Source organism: Bactrocera oleae, chromosome 3, assembly GCF_042242935.1.
Source record: "Bactrocera oleae isolate idBacOlea1 chromosome 3, idBacOlea1, whole genome shotgun sequence".
NCBI lineage: Eukaryota > Metazoa > Arthropoda > Insecta > Diptera > Tephritidae > Bactrocera > Bactrocera oleae.
Window position 1 is genome coordinate 88,819,077 of NC_091537.1, and position 22,366 is coordinate 88,841,442.

The 22,366-nt window shown below is 35.5% G+C and overlaps 2 protein-coding genes across 3 annotated transcripts in view; both read left to right on the plus strand.

Annotated features, from left to right (window-relative positions):
• The window catches only part of obst-B (obstructor-B), a 40,050-nt gene extending 38,116 nt beyond the window's left edge, over window positions 1-1,934 (plus strand). For both annotated transcript variants that reach the window (XM_014230918.3, XM_070107164.1), the window contains exons 5-6: window positions 1,187-1,583; window positions 1,666-1,934. In XM_014230918.3, coding sequence (XP_014086393.1) covers window positions 1,187-1,583; window positions 1,666-1,819 — 551 coding nt within the window. In that variant the 3' untranslated portion in view covers window positions 1,820-1,934. The remainder of the gene's footprint in view (window positions 1-1,186; window positions 1,584-1,665) is intronic.
• A 7,148-nt stretch (window positions 1,935-9,082) lies between these two features.
• On the plus strand, window positions 9,083-10,444 carry LOC106615303 (uncharacterized). Its single transcript, XM_070106462.1, has 2 exons — window positions 9,083-9,186; window positions 9,260-10,444. The coding sequence occupies exon 2, from the start codon at window positions 9,299-9,301 to the stop codon at window positions 10,373-10,375; it is 1,077 nt and encodes a 358-aa protein (XP_069962563.1). The 5' UTR covers window positions 9,083-9,186; window positions 9,260-9,298; the 3' UTR covers window positions 10,376-10,444.
• Window positions 10,445-22,366: the final 11,922 nt, after the last annotated feature.

The following is a 22,366-nucleotide window of genomic DNA, read 5'->3' on the forward strand; positions in this document are numbered from 1 at the left end:
TTCTGACAGTTTTTGCTGCAGCAATTGTTGTCCGTTCCACCGTTTTTAAGGGTTTCGGTTTTTTGCGAGTTTTCACTGAGTCTATTTTTGGCAAATTGGCGCATTACACATACTCACATACACAATACATGTATGTGTTTGTAGGAAAAATCCGAAAAATCGATTCAGTAACACAAAAAATGTGTAACAACAAATAAAAAACCGTTTCGATTGTCTAAAAATATTCTAAGCAGCTCATGTTACCCTTTTATAATGACTAAAGAACAAGTCCATCTTTGGTAAAATAATATATACAAATTAATATCTTTCGGTTTTTCAATGGATCCGATTATGCTTCTCTTTACTTCTGCTTAAGATGTTCACATTATAAGAAAACCTCTCACAAAAGGTACTATAGCCTTCACTACATCTCTTCGACCTACTCGACAGCAATACCCCTCTCTTAAATCTAACGAAACAGTCCTTTCAAGTTCTCTAAGACACTTTCTTAACACACATTCCAAACTAATCCGATCTGATCAATATTGACCCGGACTGATATATACTGATACCAACGCTTAAAAATCTTGGCTGGAATGGCCTTCGGTGCTTTCAGCGAATATTGATTTTTTCGGTTACGGCTCATTTTTGAAACCCCTATTCGTTAGATTGTTGGACAGTTTCGTTGCCAATTTATAAACCGAGGTCTCGTCACCAGTAGTGATACGCTTGATGAATGTAAGTTTCTCAGCTACGTTGTCAAATATCTCTGTTACGACCTCTACTCAATTTCGGTTTTACAAAAGATTCAGGTATTTTGGTACGAGTCAAGCATTGACACGCTTTATTCCCCAAACGTTTTCTTACGTCGACCTATAAGAGATTTTGAGATCCTAATACCAACAATACTACGATTTTCAAGCACTGTTTCTTTAACTTTTTTGATGTTATTCTCATTAACAGAGGTGTAATGGCGACTCGCATTAGAAAAGTTTCTGATTTAATTTTACAATTAGTTCTTTTCAAGTTTCAATCTAATGCTTCACCACATCGAGGTCTTAAAAGCCCTAGTAGCTGATAATGTATTTTTTAGTAAGCTCGGTCTTCGAAGACCACTATCAAACTGGTTTGTTCTGATAGCTATTTTTCAAACGATTTTTTATAAATGTCTTGTGCTTAAATATTTTTTATTTTTTCCTCTCCACAGAGACACCTCAGCCCTCACAACATTGTCCACGCAAAAACGGCTACTTCGGTCATGAAGAGAAGGGTGTGTGTGATAAATTCTACTACTGTGTCGATGGACAATTCAATATGATTACCTGTCCCGTGGGTCTGGTGTTCAATCCCAAAACCGGCATTTGCACATGGCCCGATGAGGTCGGTGTGAAGGGTTGCAATTCGCAGGACATTTTCGAATTCGAATGCCCCAAAGTGAATGAGTCGGTGGCGGTCACACATCCACGTTACGCCGATCCCGATGACTGCCAATACTTCTATGTGTGTGTAAATGGTGAGATACCGCGCCGCAACGGCTGCAAGCTGGGACAAGTGTTCGATGAGGAGAAGAAGCACTGCGATTGGTCGCGCAACGTGCCTGAATGGTAGTTGAAACATTTATTGAATGCAAAGTTTGCTGACTTTTTTATTTATTTATAATTATTCACATTCGCCATTACATTACAGCGCCGACTGGTACAAGGATCGTCTGACCGACGCCGAACTGGAGGAATTGGAGAACCCAAAACCGAAAACCAAGAAGCCACAGCGCACACGTGGTCCATCACGGCGAAAACCCGCCAAAGCGGCACAAGTTGAAGAGGAGATCGAGGAGGAATAGTGCAGTGGCTAGCTTTTAAAGCCGACTGCCACGTCCATAGCTTTAAGTTTTTTTGTGTTTGTTTTGCCGTCGTTTAAAATTCGCCAATAAAAGCACGATAGAGTATTTCTATAAAGTGGTATGTGTTTATATGCAATTAAATGCGCCGTGTATTGTTCGATTGTAAGTCGCTTAAGTGCCAAATAAAAACGCTTTTCAGGGTCTATTATTAAGCCGCGTTTATGGATTGCGCTTGTTTGCCCTAACACACACACATACTCGTACACAATTTTTTCATGACTTTTGTATTATCAAATTATTTTTTATGACTTGCGGTAAATTGGTGTGAACGGTATTGCAATTTTATTCGCAATCATAAATTTTATCATTCTCAATATTATTGATATTTTCTTCAATATATTTTAATAATTTTTTTTGCATTATTTGATTTTAATGTTATTTTTTATTATCAGTTGTTAAAAGCTGCATTCGCATTTATACAAAATTAATTCAGCTTTGGTAAGTTTATTATAAGGGTAGCTGGCTGCTTTTCGATAAGTCGATATTGGCGAATTAAATTTTTTGAGGGCAGAGTAATATTTTTATTGCTTTAAGCTTCTGATGAAATCGACTCTAATTATTTCTTTTTCAATATCTATGATTGCTTGTCGTACTTTTAAATTTCTTTGAGCGTGTACCTTGAGTTCCAAAACTTAAGAGGGCGCTCTTCGAAAGCAATAGATCTTAGTCAGTGTTTTGGATAACTTTTGGTGTAGAGTGGCTCAACAATCCATAGTACAGGTGTTTAAATTTTTTTTTCATACACTTCTTCAGAAACTTAAAATATCCATCAAGTTCCTTTCGGTATAATTAAAAAAAATATGCTTCCTTTCTAGAAACCTGTAAAGGAACTTTCACCTATTCCTACCTCTCTGAGTAGTTTTGCTTGGGTTTCTAAAGTGACAGATGCATAACATCATAATATAATAATGCCTAAAAAGTCCACTGAAGTAAAAAATGCCTTAACGAACAAATATCACAGAAAAGAGATAATTATATTCCAACTTAAATTTCATGAATATAATTTGTGAAATAAAACAGCTTTCTATAGAAGAGCTTGCTATAGTAATCCGATCTAACCAGTTTATGCGGAGATTGTAGCCTGGCTTAGGTAATAAATAAGTTATTATTTGGCAAATCAAGTTTTTGGATTTGAATCGATTAGTTTGTATCGCAACTATGGCGATTCTGCCTCTTAAGGAAAAAATGGCGTGCGTAAAATTTCGGGTCGATATTTCAAAAACTGAGAAACTAGTTCGTGTATAGTATACGGAAAGACGTACATAAGGCAACGGCTAATGGCTTCAGATCGTCATCGTTGTCCGACGATTCCTTTTGGGTGTTACAAACTTTATGAAAAACTGTGTTCAGGGTGTAATGAGATGAAGAATATCTGATAATAGAGGATCACCCCCGTCTATTATTTCTTCATATGTATTTTACTTTCGCCATAGAGATCGATGAAATTGCAAACGTTCGTACCGTACAGTTAACGAAATCTTATTCCTCGGGTTTAGTCGGAGCAATGTAACAAGTTCTGTTGGGAAGTTGAAATGGATTATAGTAATCAATTAGGTTCTCAACTTTTTTTTACTGATTTTGTCGAGTAAGAAGCAGAGATTTTGAAAATCCAAAGCTGTAGAGTTGCATTTCTTCGAATATTTTTAGTTGGACAATGTTATTCGCAATGTTGCAGGTTCTTAAGTGCTTAGATTTGATACACATATTAATTCTCTTGAGAGTCACTGCATCCAATTTCTCTTAGTTATCCTTCAAGTTTCAGAGTTCCATTCATAATCAAGATTTCTAAGAGATTATTAAAATGTGCATCTTTTAAAGTGAATACTTTCAAAACTTTCCATGATCCAGATCTTGTTTTGGTTAACAAAATGTCTAAAAGTCTCGAAACATTATTACGTATTTCGATAGATTAGACTAGATAACATTATCAAAGCTAGTGCTATATTGAAACTTTTTTGAAAAGAGAGTTTTTCAATAACCTCTAGTTTATGAGCCTTCGACTTCAGTCATAATTATTTAAAAATTTCTCAAATTTTTGTTTCAAATCGTATTAACACTGTTAGATATAAGTTACTCAAAAAGATATCTTGAAAATGTCTCTCTGTCTTTAAAAAGATAAAGTTTACCTAAAGACTTAATCCAGACTGATCCATATAACAGCAATTTTTTCTCGCACTGTATGTTATTTCTTAGAAATAAGCACGTTGTACTTTTTCGTTCCCCCCATTACATGTATGTAGAGTTTTATAACAAAAAACTCATGGAATTTGTAAAACGAAATGCTTGAATTGACACAATTTGTGAAAATTTTCTGTAAAAAAGAATGTCGATATCGTCTTTATCTGTAAAAAATTTAAAAAGTGAAAATATTTAAGTAAAAAAAATTTAAAAAATGTTTGATCAATCTATGGGAGATGGTTACAATGGCAACCAATATTCTTGGGGGCACTCGACCTATGGACAGTATGGCCAATGGTCATATGATGGTTATCACGCGACACCATGGTACAATCAATGTCCTTATAATAATTGGAACTGGTATACAGGCTACAATAATTATGAACAAGCTTATCCACCATGTCAACACTTTTACGCGGAGAATCATCCGAATATGCCGCTGCTGAATGATCCCAACAGCGAGTATAAGTTATACCAACGGCGTCTAACTGGTCACTATTTGCAGCAGGAAGCCAGCAGCATGACCGAACCACCGCTATGGAAGTCGCTGAAAATCAATTGTTTCTCAGCTAAAATGGATATGCACAAAACACAGTCGGAGCTATTGAAGAAGGGTGCACGGTTTTTCTTAAATAAGACGGCGCGACGTAAAAACCGTAAACGTCGATTTAGCGGTTCGACACGCAGTACAACAACAATAAAAAGTTCACACAGTAAACTGGGTAGAAAAGTCCATCTCAATGGCGGTGGTTTAGCCTACATATTATTTAAACCGAAGGAAACCGAATGTTGTGATGAACAAAATCGTGGTGACAGCCCCGATGTGCCATTTACGTATTATCCCTCGAAGAAACGGCATGATATGGAAAAGGAGTTCTTAGAAAATATCGATCGTCAACTGCATGAATCCGAACAAGACGAGTCGCAAACATCGAAGAGTAACGAATATATAAATAATTTGAATAAATTATACGCTGATATTAACGGGGGCTTGGGCAGCAAAACGAAGTCGACTGTGTCACACTGTACGCCAGAAGAACTTGCGGAGATACGTCATGAATTTGAGGTATTCTTCAATAAGACGACACGCACCAACAAGCAAACACAAACCAAACTCAAAATGAAAACTGTAAAACCGGACAAAACTAGGGGCAGAATGAAGTGGACGCTGGGGGTGAGTGCTGGGCGTGCTGCGGTTGCTGAAACGCCAAACAAGCTAAACCGCGCCAACCAAACACCAACAATTGAAACGAAAAAACATACGGGTACTTTGCGTAAGGATACCAATGTGAAAAGCAAAAAGACGAAGTTACCAATTGTATTCCAGAAACCGGCAGGGAGACAGTCCAGCAAAGAGCAGGAACCAAACGGAACAAATCGTTTGAGTAGCAATAATAGTAATAAGCATAGAAGGAGTGTACCAGTATTCTGGTATGAACCGGTCACAGCACCCAGCACGTCGCAAAAAGCAGCGAAAGTTATCAACCTTTCTGATAGAAGTGCACGTCATGTTTTGAATCTAAGCAGAAAACTAACGGATGATGGTCCTAAGACTACAGTGAAATCTACTTACGCCAATTTCCCTTATTGTACATCTTGGAAACAAAAATAATATTAATTTTTGCTTGTGTCTAAATTATTTAGTAGTTAGTGGCTGGATCTAACGGTTATTATTGAATTTCTCATCTCAACGATGAGATAGTCAATAATTATCGGGCGATCTCGGAGACTGATTGAAGTTTAGTGGAATTTTGTGCATGAAAAACTTTGTAAATTTCTTGTTAGTACTTGGTATGGGTTTTGAGAGTTTTTTTAAATTAGTGAATAATGCTTGTGTTGAAATTGACTACGAAAATAAAAACGATGCGTTTTTTTTAAATATGAAACATTTGAAGCTGCTTTCAACTGGAATTGCAATGAATGTGACCTTATCTTATTTTTAATAGCGAGTGTAAAGTTGAAGTTGGAAAAAGTGTAGTAATCTTGTAGACCCGTAAATCTAACAGAAGTTACGGTTCGACGATGTTTTAAATTTTCCGAACCGCCATTCCAAAAATCCACTTGTAAGTCAGATAAAACGAATTTTTCTTTAATTAAACTAATTTAGTTGGATTAATTTTGAAAAATTTTGAATTTCCTTGATCCTTTAGCCGGTCTTCACCGCGGTGTATCTGTGTGAATAGTTTAAAAAAATCAATATTTCATTTTAATCTCTCAAATCGTCGTTTTTTAACTTGAAAGAAAGCTGTGAGTTCATTTTTTTTATTTTTATACTCTCGCAACCTGTTGCTACAGAGTATAATAGTTTTGTTCACCTAACGGTTGTTTGTATCACCTAAAACTAACCAAGTTAGATATAGGGTTATATATATATAAATGATCAGGATGAAGAGACGAGTTGAAATCCGGGTGACTGTCTGTCCGTCTGTCCGTCTGTCCGTCCGTCCGTCCGTCTGTCCGTCTTGGTAGACATGTTTCTTGGTACCGTGAGACGGTTGGTATTGCAGATGGGCGTAATCGGACCACTGCCACGCCCACAAAACGCCATTAATCAAAAACAAATAAATTGCCATAACTAAGCTCCGCAATAAGATATAAGACTGTTATTTGGTACACAGGATCACATTAGGGAGGGGCATCTGCAGTTAAATTTTTTCTTGGAAGTGGGCGTTGTCTCGCCTCTAATAGGTTTAATGTGCATATCTCCTAAACCGCTAATGCTATAATAACAAAATTCACTGGAAGCAAATGTTTTTAGCACTTCTATTGACGGTGTGAAAATAGTTGAAATCGGGTGGCAACTCCGCCCACTCCCCATATAACGGTACTGTTAAAAACTACTAAAAGCGCGATAAATCAAGCACTAAACGCCAGAGACATTAAATTTTATCTGGTATGAGATGACTTAATAGGAACCGCGTTCAAAATTAGACAGTGGGCGTGGCACAGCCCACTTTTAGGTAAAAACCCATATCTTGAGATCTGCTTAACCGATTTCAACCAAATTCGGTGCATAACGTTCTTTTCATGTTTCTATGTCATAGTGCGAAAATGGGCGAAATCGGACTACAACCACGCCTACTTCCCATATAACACCATTTTAAATTCCATCTGATTATTTCACTTTCCACTATGCAAATCAGGCAACAATGACTGTATCGGGATAAAACTTTGCGTGAATAATGCGATTAAAGTATGCCACCTTGTGGCCAAAAATTGTCTAAATCGAACCGAAACTGTTTAAGCCCCGAAGTACTAAATATGTGGACCCCAGTGCCTATAGTTGACCTTCTACCGAAAATATCAGTCAATCCACAAAGAAATCTCAAACGAGTATACTATTTGACTTTGCGAGAGTATAAAATGTTCGGTTACATCCGAACTTAGCCCTTCCTTACTTCTTTTATTTTATTTTTTTTTCTTTAAATTAACTACTATTAATATTTGAAGAAAAATTTTTTTTAGAAAAAATAAACAAAATAATAATAATACTCAGATCGTAGGTTGCTAAAAGACCTCGGTAAAGTTGGTTACCAACATAAGGGTTAAAGTTTTGGGAGCTAATTACATTAAGTTAAAAGATTCTTACAAATACGCGCCTAACTCCGAAACTAATTGCCGGATTTTCGTAGTATTTACACAAATATATGTACCTTTGATATATATGCGATATACATATAACCGATTGTTTTAATTCAAGAGTGGATATTACCCCTTAAGAATTTGGCTTTTTAGTAAAAACTACCAACTCTTTGACTATGTGATGTCACTACTAAATCAGATACCAGTTTCTAACGATAGGGTTCACCTGGCGCATGAATCTGCTCAATCCAATAAGTGTTTGGTCTTTTTGATGATATGTATTAACAAGCGAAATTATTCAAACTAATTATAGTAATACACAGATGTACCTTTTGCTATAGCAAATCAGCCCTTTTAAAGTATAGCGAGGTGAGTGTGTGGTTTTTTGAAGGTGAGGACTCCTTACTCCACTTCATAAATTTCCTTTGCTTTTAAACCTTTCTAAACAAAGAATCTAATCACTGCGCGATATTAATTTTTTTCCATATTAAAAAATACTCTGATATGACAGAATGACTTGTAGCTTTGCATGTGTTCTCAAGACAGACAAATGCACTAATTTGGCGAAAAAAAATTTGGAGCTAATAGTGCTATTTCTTGGTGAGAGGAACTAACTTTTCACCCAACCTGTAGAGTCGTTTCGCTATCTATGTTCATTCGAAAATAACGGTAAAAACAACTCGCTATTGGTAACAATCTGAGCGAGAGCTTCATCTGGAAATTCAGTAAATGGCTTAAAGCCAAATCAGCGCTCACAAAGCCAGGAAAAGTTGTTGTTGCAGAGGCAGAAAATATTCCACAAATAATTTTCAGCAGCTCTGGATAATTTTGTATTCTTAGAGTCTATTTTAAAAACTAAAATAAAATTTTAAATTTTAGTATCCTGTAGATATCGGCATAACTCCACGATGAGCATGTTTTACGCGCTATTGCCAGATCCTTTTGACCCAAGGTCGATCACAAGAGATCCAGTGAACACTTTCCACTCAGTAAGGCTAGTTGTGTCTTCTAACTGGTCTATCGGCGTTCACGCTGTAAGGTTGAGAATCTTACCGGATGCCAGCTGTAAAAGCTGTATGGAAGAAGGCGAGGTGTGAAACATCTCAGCTTAAACACTTAGGAACTCACCCTTTAGACATCCCACCGAGCTGTTAGGAATATAATTAAATGCTAAAGCCGATTTTTATTGAGCTCAAAGCTTCGTCGACTTACGAGAGATTAGATCTAGTTACGGGAGTTCATTGTTCGAACTACACAACGGACTACACATAGTATGGACTACTTTCCCCATTTTGAGTATCAGTCATTGAACCTAACCTATCGATTTACTTTGAAATTCGTTTATGCGATCAGATTATAGTGATTATGAATGTACGTGAATAGGTTGCTTTCAATCAAATATTCTAGATCTTAAACCGTGTGCTAACATATTTGCCAGTTCTGTTGCATGTGTACAAGCTTCTTACATAGGAATAGAATTGACGCATCCGTATATAAATAAACAAAATTTATTTTTCGAGCGTTAAAAATTCAAAATTCGCTTCTCGGTAAATTTCTTTAAAAATTTACAGTTTCGGAATACAAAAAAATTTATATTTACAATTTTCGTAAAATCAAAAGTTTTAGAAAAGTTCTGCCTAAAACAATAAAAGTAAAAAAATGCATAAATATTGTCCCTACTACTCGCATCGCATGTGCAACAACTGCTGCGGTGACACAGCAATGCTGCCACGCAATTGCTCGAGTTGCATTTGGCCGCGCCAAATCAACCACGATGATTGGAAATGCTATACACGCTCCCCAACGGATCTTTATAAGAAAAATTTGAAGCAACAACTGAACACACTGCTTTGGCAACGAGCAAAACGTGCGCGCAAGCCGCCTGCCTCAATGATAAACCTTCACACAGCAAAGCCGTTGCAAGACGAAAAATCTGTGCATCACGCAACAACAACAAACCAGCAGAAAAGGAAAACAAGCAAGAAAAAGCAACAGAAAATCAAGCGGCCGGCTGAAATTATAATCGAGAAGCCAAACGAGTGTCAGAGTGGCTACCTGCGCACGCTTGCCGAAACACCAAACTGCGATTTTCAGCGCATGCGCACGCTGCTCGTGCAACAAGCATTATTTAACGAATGCAATTGCGATCCGTACGACTTATTGCCGCATGTGCCGCTCACTTTTTACCCGAAGTGGGCAGGCAGTGGCTATTATGACAATAATCTGTGTGTTAGGGATGAGTTCGTCACAAATTTACTTAGCTACATCAGCAGTGACGGCCAATCCTGTCTGAATGTTAAAAAGATGTTGAGCAAAGAATTTCTCACCGGTTTAAATACATTATATGCAAATGTTGGCGGTGGCAAGGACGCTGCGTTCGGCTTTAAGAATTACATTTGCGAACCAGCCGGGGAGCATGAATTTGAGGGATTCTTCGGTAGTTTGACTACGCCACTCCTCAATGTCACACCTCATGTCCGGCACAATAAACTTATTCAGCCACGCGCTAGCAAATCGCTTACGGATAGAGGTACCGTCTTCAGCTCCAATCGCAGAATGACGGCATTTCATTCAGTAAATGATACTCCTGTTTCCGCTGAGTCATCTAGTCAATCATTTAGGTATCCTACTGAATTGCATACGGTTCAGAAGCGTCATTTCAAAACTTCGCCGAAGCAGATTCTTAGATATTTGGGTCGGCTCAAGGTTAGTAAGGCTAGTAAGAAATTTAGCTGATTTTATGTCAGACCTGGTGTGGCATGCATGCATATTTACATTGCTTATATATGTACATATGTAAGTATATTAGTTTGGTACTTGTATGTACTCGTATGTATGCATGCATGTAAATATGCATAGTTTTGTTTATTTATTATTTTATGCGCTGGAAAAATAAAATGTAAACATTTGTAAACTCAATAAAATTCAAGTTTAGAAATTCACTCAATAAAAAAATTACCGAAAAAAATTTACTCAGATTGAAAACTGTGTGTCTTGGCTAAGGATTTTTTCCAATGTTGATTACTATATGAGACCGAAGCAAAAGAGCCAAGACACACACCATGGTGCTATGGTGTAATATTCCACAGGTGCTCATAAATAGCTGAATTTAATGTTGAAAATACGTTTACATATATACTAAAAATTATATAATTACTTTTCTAATTGCATTAAGGTGATATATCCACTTGTGAATTTCAAAAACCGTTTTTCTTGCTTATCTATCGAATGTATTGTACATACATATATTTAAAAATATTCTCCGAAAACTTGTGGTTTATCCGCAAATAGTTTTGGAGATATGAGCATATTAGTAAAAAAAAATTTAACTTAGTGCATTCGGTTTCTTAAATTTTCAATGCGTTTTACTCTAAGCGATGTTTTAAGTCCGTAAGGAAAATTTCTCAGAAATGGCTGGACCGATCGATACATTTGTAGATACATTTGTCAGGTAATGATCGAAGGAATAATATTTTTGATAATATTTATTTTTTAAGCCATTTTGAAGTTTTATTTTACATAAAAAACAACCTTTTTTTGCGAAGCTGACATTTTTTTAAAAACCAAAATTTTTATCAATCATTTTAATCATTACTTGTATTTAATTAGGTAGGGTAGGTAGAGTGGCTGTCTAACGACGCACCTAGGCCCATGGTGACACCACCGGGGTTAATGTTCGCTCACTCTATTGTCTCCTCCCTGATCCACCCCGTGCTTCTGATGAAGTTCATTAGTACAAAAAGCGTGTATTCAACTATTGTAATAAGAAAAATTTTTGGTTTTTGGATTAGAGATAATTTTAAGCAGATAAATATTTCTCCCCGCCAGACACCTTTTTTCGGAAGTTCTGTTGGAGATCGGTTCGGGATCAAGTGAATTCAACATTTTTCGAAATGTATACCAGATGATTAAAGTAGATTATTTCCTGAAATTTATACTAATACTTTATTATTTGCTTTAAGCTATTTTTTGTTTAACCATTCGTGTTTTGGGAGGGTCTTAAAACCTCAAAACAAGCGACATGGATTTTTATCAGCGTGGATCGGTTAGTCAATAAGCTAAAGAAAGGAGAAATTGTATATTTCTTAAACGAAAAGGAGTCATAAATATAATATAAACCCAGTACACCATCTACCCAAGCAGTAGCCAACAATATATACATGTATGGTAAATCTCTTTTCAAGTTAGCCAAGACATGCACCCAAACTATAGGTGTTTTCATGTATGTGTGTATATTTTTTTGTTTACTTCTGTGAAGAATAATCTAAGATACGGAGTGCAAATGTGCATTTATACAAATAAAATTCAGCAATTTGTTAAGGATGTCGATAAAATTATAACGACAGATTTTTTGGGGTCTTAAAACTTTAGAACTGATCTGTTCTAAAGACAAGAGAAATTATAATTCTCAAGAGTGTGATTTAGAAGCTAACGATTTTAAGAACTTTAGTTTAAGTTATATTGACCGGCTGTCACACCATACATAGACCTACTGGTCCTTGTTAGTTACTAATGTTAGAACTTTAGTTTCGAAAAAAAAAAACTGAAAAAGGATGATGTGAAAAATTGGTTCACGATCTGCTCCATTCCGTATGGTTCAGGATGTTTCAATTCTGGAAATTCACTAGCACATTGAAAATCACACTGGGTTGAAATTGAGCACTTACACTCAACATTGCCTTCGTACCGATCAAAATTCAAGGACAATCCCCAATAGTGGTTATACGATCGCCATGAAGCATTGAGTATATTTTTTTCTGACATAAGGTGTTAGACTAACCACTTGGAATCATTTTCGATAGCTATTTCATTACTTGGAAATTTCAAAAACCATATCGAGTCTAAAACTTTACAACAAGTATGTAAACACTTTTTATATTTCTAATGATAGAAGCTTGATAAACAATAAAAAATAACAAAATTAAACTTCTAACAGCTTTTCTCTTGAAAATTACACAAAATTACAATAAATAATTACAAAAATGTGTGAATGTTGCCACAGCTGCAGTCATTGCGACAGCTACCCCAAAAGACGCTGCACGAGTTGCTCTTCCACGTACCTAAGCGAACCAAGCAGTGTGAAGAGCTGTTGCCGACAACATCGCTGGACATGCCCTTGCTGTTGCAAGAAATACTTCAGAAGCCATTCCGTTTGTGGACTATTCCCCAACAACAAGTGTAGTGGTAGCGATGAGTATAAATTATACAAGCGCCACCTAACGGGTCACTATTTGAAGATGAAAAGCACGAGTGTAACGGATCTCTACAATTCGTTTGATTTATCACAAAAAGCAAGTGCGAAGAGAAAACCTCGAGGCTGTTTGTGCACGAACATCAAAAGTTGCCGAAAGAGTCGCCGTGATACTCATGAAGTTATACCAGGTTGCTCGCCGCGTATTTTACAACGACTTGATGTTGATTACGAAAGTTATAAAAACATGGTTGAGATACCGCTAACATACTGTCCGCCATGTCCGCAAACACAATACAACAAACAATACCACATGGGTGATAATTATCGTGATTACCAAAATCGCATGGCTGACAATTGTCGCAGTTATCGTGATTATCTGGAACGTTTAAAGCGTTCTATCTATAGTTTCAAAGATACTGCGAACAAACCGAACAAACTATACGGTAATAGTTTTTTGAATGATCTAAATAAACTGTATGCGACAGTTGGTGGTGGCATAGAAGACAAACAAACCCAAAAACAATCAAATATTCCATTACAAACACAAACCCCATTCCCGAATCCTGTTGAAGCAATGCAGGAGTACCGCGCTTTCTTTGGTAGAGACCACAAGCCTAGGCGACATTCCAATCTAAGAAGATCACATAGCTACCGCCGTAGATCACGCACTCCAACAAGAGCTAGCTCTGTAAGTTACGTGGATGTACCAAATAAAAATTGGCCAGTGAATAGTGGTACGAATTATAGTTTTCACTTATTGGATCATAAGGAACAAGGCAACCATAAAAGAACAAGTCGGCGGTCCAGTAAGCTGTTCAGTGATTTTGTACTTAAATATCCAACGCGACTCATACCGACCGCACGAGCACGTCTTAGTATTACCTCCGAAGAACGCCATGCAATGTATGGTTCCCTTCTATCGAATAGATCTTCAAAGAGCTCCATTAACTTCGATTCATACGAAAGGCGACACACAATTGTAATGCCAAATTGAGGCGACTACTGTTACAATTCGCTTGAGTATAATAATTATTATAGAATTCAGTCACAGTGCACTGCGGCTTTGTCTCGCGTTAAATCTAGAAATTCGTACATTTTTGTGATTTTACTATTATCTGAATCGACTTTTACTTATGTACCTACTTAAATGCTTAACTACTTCTATATATAAAATTTAAAGTGCTGTGAATAAAGAAGAGTGTTCAGAATTAAGTCAACGTCTAAAAAGTTCATAAAACGATCAATGGACATATTCAAAGCAGTCAAAATGGCAGACTATAGTTCTCTGTTGAAGACGATTTTTCTAACCGATAATTTAATCCCCTTTTCTTCAAACGCCATCAAATCCCTTTATTATACTATTTATATGTATAAAATTATACCATTGCAGAAGATTTTGGTACGCTCCTTTAAGCAGGTCTGAAATTTATGTCCGATGGAAAACACTGCCGTCCAACAGCTATAAATTCGGTTACATTTCGGTTACGTATAACTGACTTTCGCGGGGAATGGTCTAGGTAAGTAGACTGTGTGTCTGACGACGAATCTAGGCCTCTATCCTCTCTCCTCACTCTATTGCCTCTTCTCTAAACGACCTCGTGCTTTTGATGAAGCTCATTATTACAAAAAGTTTTATCTGTCCAACTTCCCGAAATATGGTCAAGAAACCCACGACCGATTCTTTTCCTATACAAATCTTTGCATTCGCAAAGAACAGGTTTTATAGTATCCTCCTCTTCTATCTGCTGATAGCTTTTATAATAGTCATCATATGGTGTTCCTAGTCTACTGGTATATCTGCCGATTAGACAGTGACCTGTTAGCTCTGCTACTAGGATTCTTATGTCATTCCTTTTGAGTTTTAATGGTCGGCATGTGTGACCCATACTCCATTAATGACACGTTGCTTGTTGAACAAGTTAGGGATTGACTGCACCGTGACACAGCCAATATATATTTATAAAATGTTTGTCGATCAAATATCTACAAGAAGCCAGCGGGTGATGCCTGTTCTGGCTGCTTCACAGTAACCAGGAATATCACTATGTCCTGGAACCCATTGGAGTTTTACGGTGAAATGAAATGTTAGTTCCACTAATCGATCAATGCATTCATTCTCTATCTTTGACAAAACCCTAAGAGACTTAAGTACTTTTAAAAGCGCTTGGCTATCTGTATATATATATACAGCGTTGAAATTATTGTGCTGTCTCTGCATCTGTTAAATCAACTTCCCGAGAGATTCAGAGCTGCCCATATCTTTAAGCGCGCTCAGTAGTGGCCTTAGACTGGATGTTATTAAAGGCGTCTTCTATGTCTAGCAAGGCTACGAGGGTGTATTTCTTTACCTCCACAGTGTTTTTAACTGTGAATTTTCTGTTTCCGTTAGAATACTCATGTTGCGAAACTGCCAGTTTTTCTCGGTCTAATTTATTGCTTATGTGCAATTGCAATTATTCCAGATTCTTACTCGGATTAAGATAAGCTTCTTCTACACCGGATATATTGGATTATTTATATATCCAAGATTATATATATATTCAAGATTATAAATTTTTTTCATTACCAATTTTTTTTCTAACCTCAATCGATCTATTTATATTTTTCCCAAGAATTAACTTGAATATAGCTGAATTCTGCTTAATAATAGATTTGCTGACGTCACTTTAGCTCATGTTTTCAGACGCTGTTAATACGAAAAAAAAAATAAATATAAAAAATACTTAAAGATGTCATAGTATATTTGTTACAAACAACCGAAAAATTATTATTTTTTACATTCCTATCAATATCCCTTGCATATTTAATACTCTCAATAATAAATGTTTCCTTTAGTATATTGCTCTTTGTACATGGCGTATAAGTAACACACGTTTTCTTATTCAATATCAATCCTGCACTGCTTGAATAAATCACGCTTATATTAAGCACTTCTGACATAAAGCAAATTCGATTGGAAATTCAAGCAAACTAAAATAATTCGACAACTTCGACATTTGCTGTTCCCTCACGCTCTTATACAAACTGCCCGAATTATACACCCAGTACATACATAAAAGCACATACCTATCAAATGTATGCATCATACGCTTAGTTTCACCTGCACTCAAATAATGATGAGTTGGCAATTTCTGCCAATTTTCAACTAAATTTCACTTAAGCAAAAATACAACATCAAAAGTAGAAACTAACAATGACGGTGGTTACATAACACACTACTCAGCTCTTGCTTTTTCTGCGAAGGCATTTACTATGGCAAAGGATGAATTAAATATGGACTTTTCCATTGTCAATTCAACAGCTTGGCAAATTGATCAGCATTTTATGAGCTCCAAGTAACGTTATACCTATATGCTATGTTTTATGTATATGTAATACTTCTGCTATGTAACCTATGAAATTGTACAGTTTGCTCATGAAAATGTGTGACTGAAAATATTTCTTATTTACTAAGGAATGCAAAAACTTATTAAATAAATGAAACCGGTTTCAAGGCTTCACTAGAAATATTTTTTTTTTTTTTTGCACGAATGGTTGGGCTTTCTCGATGCTTTTTACTTTTTGAAATGCATATATAATATATACATATACATTTTGCCAAAGTTCCTGTTCGACAGAATCTTAAGAGGCCCATTGGCTAACATCGAAAATAGGCAAATGTGACTCTGAATATTTTTAGGTTAAGTACATAGCAAGTCGAAAAGCGCGTCACTTTCTAAGGTCCCTTTTAAGTGAGTAATGTTTTCTCTTCTGAACAAATTTAGGACTTTTGTAGGTTTTTACATACTAGTGGTAGCAAAAGATATAAATGGTAGCAAAAGATATAAATGATGGTTAAGATATAACTCGGCATCGTTAATGAAGAAGAGGAATTGAACTCAGAGTCGTGCCCCCGATTGATTTCAACAACAATAAGATACAAATGCAGATTGATGTGAAAGAATTCGTAAGATTATGTTGTTTTATCTGCTCTCACTGGAAATAAATTTATCAATAATGAATAATACGGACACAAAAAGTTATAAGGGTACAAATAGAGGTTGAACCAAGTATAGTAGAGCGAGTTCGGGTGTGGTCCTTTTTATACACTAGCAACGTGTAAGGAAGAAAGCTAGAAAAATATGGTTGACAAAACTTGATATTCAAGAGTATTTCATAAAAAGTCAACTTTCATTGGTTAAGACGATTCTTAGATATAGGCTTAAGATGGGAGGTGTCACGCCCATTATTCCATTTTTACACAGATTCCTTTGTAGCCCTTAATTACTATCTTATTTATGTGTCTGACGAGGTACCGACAGAATTCTTTGTCAGCATGTTTTATTTATTGTATAAAGCTTTAGAAGTTTTTGAGCTATGGACATTAAATCTACTACTGAATAAGAGATGGAAACAGGAAACACGAGGATATAAAATTTAAAGCTAGATATCAAAAATCAAATTTTGCAGTAGAAATCGAAAAAGATATACAAAATACTTATAGATAGTAAGAGATTTGGCAGTAAAACCAGGGATACGCTGGGAGTATAATAGTTCTACGATAAATTGATATTAAGTAGTAGTGCTAACTATTATGATAGGGTTGGATATACATACATATGTTATATGAGTGGGGATAAATTATGAGTAAAGATCACACTATGCGCTCCGTATGAGTTCTGCAAAGATATATATGCTATCGCTTGAGATATATCAAGAAATCGATATCTTAAAATTGGAGATACGATACAATTATTTGTTCTATTTTTATTGAACAGACTATATCGCCCATTCTATACCTATTCATATGGATGAAATATATACGTAACTGTTATGAAACTTTTAGTTGATCCAACAGCGGTGCACATGTGAATACTTCTGGTCCCGACTGGCACATGTTATCGCAATGAAGTTTTCTTGTCTACACAGCGTCGTGTACAGCAGTACTTGTGTGCTGATAGCCCTGCTTTGTTGATATATAAATACAAGTGTGCCGACATAACCTTGAAACTAGGAGAAAACTCAATTTATTTGCGCTAAATGAACGTGATTCAGATTTGGAATTATGCAAACTCGACAGTTTTACGCAAATTACAACATGCGCACGCACACAGACATACTAATGTATGAATGATACTGTCTCCTAGTAATTTTCACATCGCATTATTTTACTACGTCTGCTCACACTGATTTTCAACGCATATGCACATATGCATGTCTATTCGCATGTTTATAGATGTATGTGTGCTGTGCATTTGCTTCTTTATACTTCTCGCCAAATGCGTTCGTTTATGCTATGCCAATTCAATTAGCTGACATCAGTGCCATTTTTGTCATTTTAGCCAATGCATACAAAATTTATTCGCACACACACACACACACGCATTAATGTGTGCAATGCGAATGTGCATTTCACTTGTGCTCAGACAAAGCCATCAGTAGTAGTTAAGAGCAATTGAAGTGTAAGTAGTTGGAACAAAGGCAGAAAATGAACGCATGAATATGGTGAATATATGCAAATTGCATATGCGTGCATTTATGTATATATGTGTGTGTGTATTTAGAGTTACTTGTGTTTGCATACAAGTATGCATGAATATAGTGCAAAAGATCCTTCAAAGCGGCAATGGCTAAATCTGCAAAGGCATTGACTGCATTCTTTTGACTTTATGAAAATGTTAAGACGCATACGTACATATAAATATATATACAGATATATATATATAGCTATATTTATAAGTACGAGTATACACATACGTATGAACATATATATGTGCTGTAGTGTTTACATTAAGCGACAGTTTGTACTTTTTGTCTAGTTGAAGTGCTGTTCTGCAAAGCCTTTTAAAAAGTTATTAAAGTTGGCTTTGCTGTAATAATGACTTGATGACAATTTTATATGAAAGTAGTAAGCATGCAAGGCGAATTGGAATATTTTTATGGAGAAATTTTTTTTTTTTTGTTTTTTCGTAATTTTAACTCAATGGTACAAGAATAATATGTCATATGGAATAATTGCATGTCCAAGATGAAATTTTCTAGTACATTTCAATTGAGAGGTCTGTACTGATTACATTAACTCTTAGCTCAAATATACTTTTACTTAAATATACTCGAGCAGATGTTTCCACGCAATTTTATGAAGATAACTCAGACAATGAGCGTCATATTCAACATATTGCCTGCGAAAATAACGAAAATCCTTTTATTTAATATATGGCTGCTGGAGTAACTCTCGGTTATAAAACAGAGTATATCCAGTATTATACGTTCACTTTATTTTGCTTAGTTGTCTTACATATTGACCGATCAATATGATATAAAGAAACCTGGAGTTTGAAATTCTTATGTTAGGTATGTGAGGCCTGGGTGGTATTAATCCGATTTTAGCTATTAAAATTACTAGAAAAAGATGATCGCTGAGTTTCAACAAAACACCTTAAAACTTGTCCAATAATAAAGTATGAAGTCAACCGAAGTTTGAAAATATTTATATTAAATCCGTAGCACCGGATAGCATTGAAGGGTTTTGTTAATTTTTGACATCAGGGTATAAAACCATTATTATCAGAAAAAGATTATTTCCGAATTTTAATGCTAAATCTTACAAATTGACCGATATTTTCTATAAAAAATTTTTTATAGGCGCTGGGGTACAGATACTCGCTATTTGCGGAATTGGAAAGTTTTTGTCCGATTTCGCAAACTTTTATACGTGATATGGAATACTTTTAAGGTACTATTTGTACAAAGCTTTTGTATCGATAACATTATTGGCTTTCGACTGTAAAGTGAAATAATGAGTTGGAATTTAAAATTGCGATATATGAGAAGCAGATTTGGTTGAAAGGTTTAGTAGTTATTGACCTAATCTAATATACCAAACTTCTTGTAGAATGTATCGGATTTAAACTCGTCTCATCATCCTGATCAATTATATTTGTATAACTCTTCATCTATCTATTCATTCCCGATAATAGTTTATCTGTATGTCGAAAATGGGTTGAATCGGGTCAATATTTCCCATAGCCCCCAGCCAATATGTGAATTGTCTCAATAAGAGAGCGTGTTTTACTTATAATAGTATATTTTTGTGGATAAAATTGGCTGAAAATTTGACCTAACCCCATATAACTAATGTATGTGAGATACCTCAATAAAACTCTGGAAGCATATTGTTTAGTCTGTGACATGATAATAGTATGTGGTGTTGGCAAAAATAGATAATACCGGACCAATACTACTCCCAACTCTCAAATACTGCATATAATGATTTTCGTTTTTCTAACAAGTTTTATGCCAAATATGTCGTTTAATGCCCCTAATATACTCTATATAAAGACTCTTTCCAATTGACTTTAAATCATTCAGGTTGGTCAAAATATAATATTTTTTTGAAATTAAATGAACAAGTTTTCTTCAAAATTATGTGGTTTAGCGCTGAATTAGAATATGTACCTTGGTCTGAACCTCATATTCCTAATACAACGAATTTCGATCTCCTGGTGGACATTTTCCCACATCAACTCAATATATATTAAATTTTGCCTCCTTGCCTTTTTTGACTTTCGAGAATTGAGATCTAAAATTACACAAATATTTTGTAACTCGATTTTCGTAATTATATAATAGCCTCAATAATATTTATTTGTTTCTGTTTCCTTTTTTAATTTGCTTAGTTACGGTTATTTTTAACCTCACGCTATTATTCATCTTAAATAAGTCAAAGCATGTACATGCTTTTTTTTAGATTTGCTTAAGTGGCTTCACAACTTAATTGCTCTCGCGCGTTATCAGTGCCTGAGTGAAAAGTCGCACTCTCGCACAAATAGTTTTATATTTATAGAATTTTATTATCAGTTTTGAACTGTTTCCGATATGAAAATTCTATTTTGCTGGCTATTATACTCGCGTTATAGAAATGTTAGAAAGGCTTGTAAAACAAAAATCAAAAAAAAAGTTTGAAAGAGAAATACCTAACTTTTATTGTATAAAAGTATTTTGTGACCCCAACAGGACATATTAAGTTTACCACATACCTAGTTTGTAATACTCAGAACATCTGAATGTAAAGGACCAGCGTGACGAACTCAGTCGATTGTACCTCAGCTTTTATGCTCTCGCAAAATGTTGCTACAGAGTATAATAGTTTTGTACACCCAACTAACGGTTGTTTGTATCACCTAAAACTAAACGAGATAGATATTGTATGGAGTTAGATATGTATAAATGATCTGGATGACGAGTTGAGTTGAAAACCGGATGTGATAACAGCTTGCCCTTGTGCCAAAATTGGTTAAAATTTGGCAAATACTTCACTTAGCCACCATATACTGATATACATATTTTAGAACTTCCAGTTGACTTTATACCGCATCTATCGGTCAATATGTAAGAAATCTTAATTAACTTAAGAAAAAATATCTTTCAAATAATAATGTAACATGATATCAGCGCTTGTTAAAAATCTGGATGCAATACCTCCTTCTTTTAATTAAAATTTATACGAAAATCTCGTATATTAGTTTACCTTGCGAGAGTATAAAATGTTCGGTTACACCTGAACCTACCACTACCTTACTTGTTGAGATATTGAGCTAAAATTTTGCATACGTTCTTTTCGACCCAAGAAACGGTTCATTTGTCGGCACTGCTAATATCAGAGCACTATTGGATATAACTGCCATATATAATATGTTAAACTGATCGATCAAAATCAAGTTCTTGTATGAAATACTATTTTATTTAACAAGATATCTTCACAAAAATTGGCATGGATTCATACTCAAGAAAGAGCTGCAATCTCCGAAGAAACTGTTCAGAACGAACCAATGTAGCATACAGCTGTCATACGAACTGATCGATCAAAATCAATTTTTTCTTATTTTACTTTTAATTTAAATTTACTGTTAATTTAAATTTTTATTTTTTATTTTTTTGCTGTTTTGTTTTGAGTGTAGAAATAATTTGATTTTTTGCCTTAATTTAATTAAATTGTGTTAAAATATATTTATATTCAGCCAATTCATAGCTACAGACATTTTCGTGAGCATTACAAAATGCTGCCACTTGTTCAACTTTAACTGCAAAATATTACTAATAAAAGTAATAAAAATGGCAGGCAACGCGTGCAAAACTCATGCATATGCATATTAATAATTCTCTCAATCAATTCATTCACGCTTTTTCTGCACTAATCGGCTGTTTGTCACGCATTGCCTGATTCATTCACCGAAATTGTCTAGACTTTTGCCGAAAACGCGCTGCACCTGCTGCCAGCGGCGACAAACCAGCGCCAACCGCCGAAAGCCGAACAGCCGCACAAAACTGCCAAAAATTCAAACGGCGCGTTGGTTTGATAAATTGCGGCAATTCACGGTTCAATGCCCAGAAAACAGCGCTCTCCCATTCATTTATATGGATGCAATTCATTAGTATTTTTTCGTGCCGTTGCGGGCGGGTACTTACGTGTGCCTGCTAGTTATTTATAGGCTTAAGTTTTTTTTACAATAATAACCGTTAGTTTTTGCATGTGCGCAGTTTTTGTGGAGTTA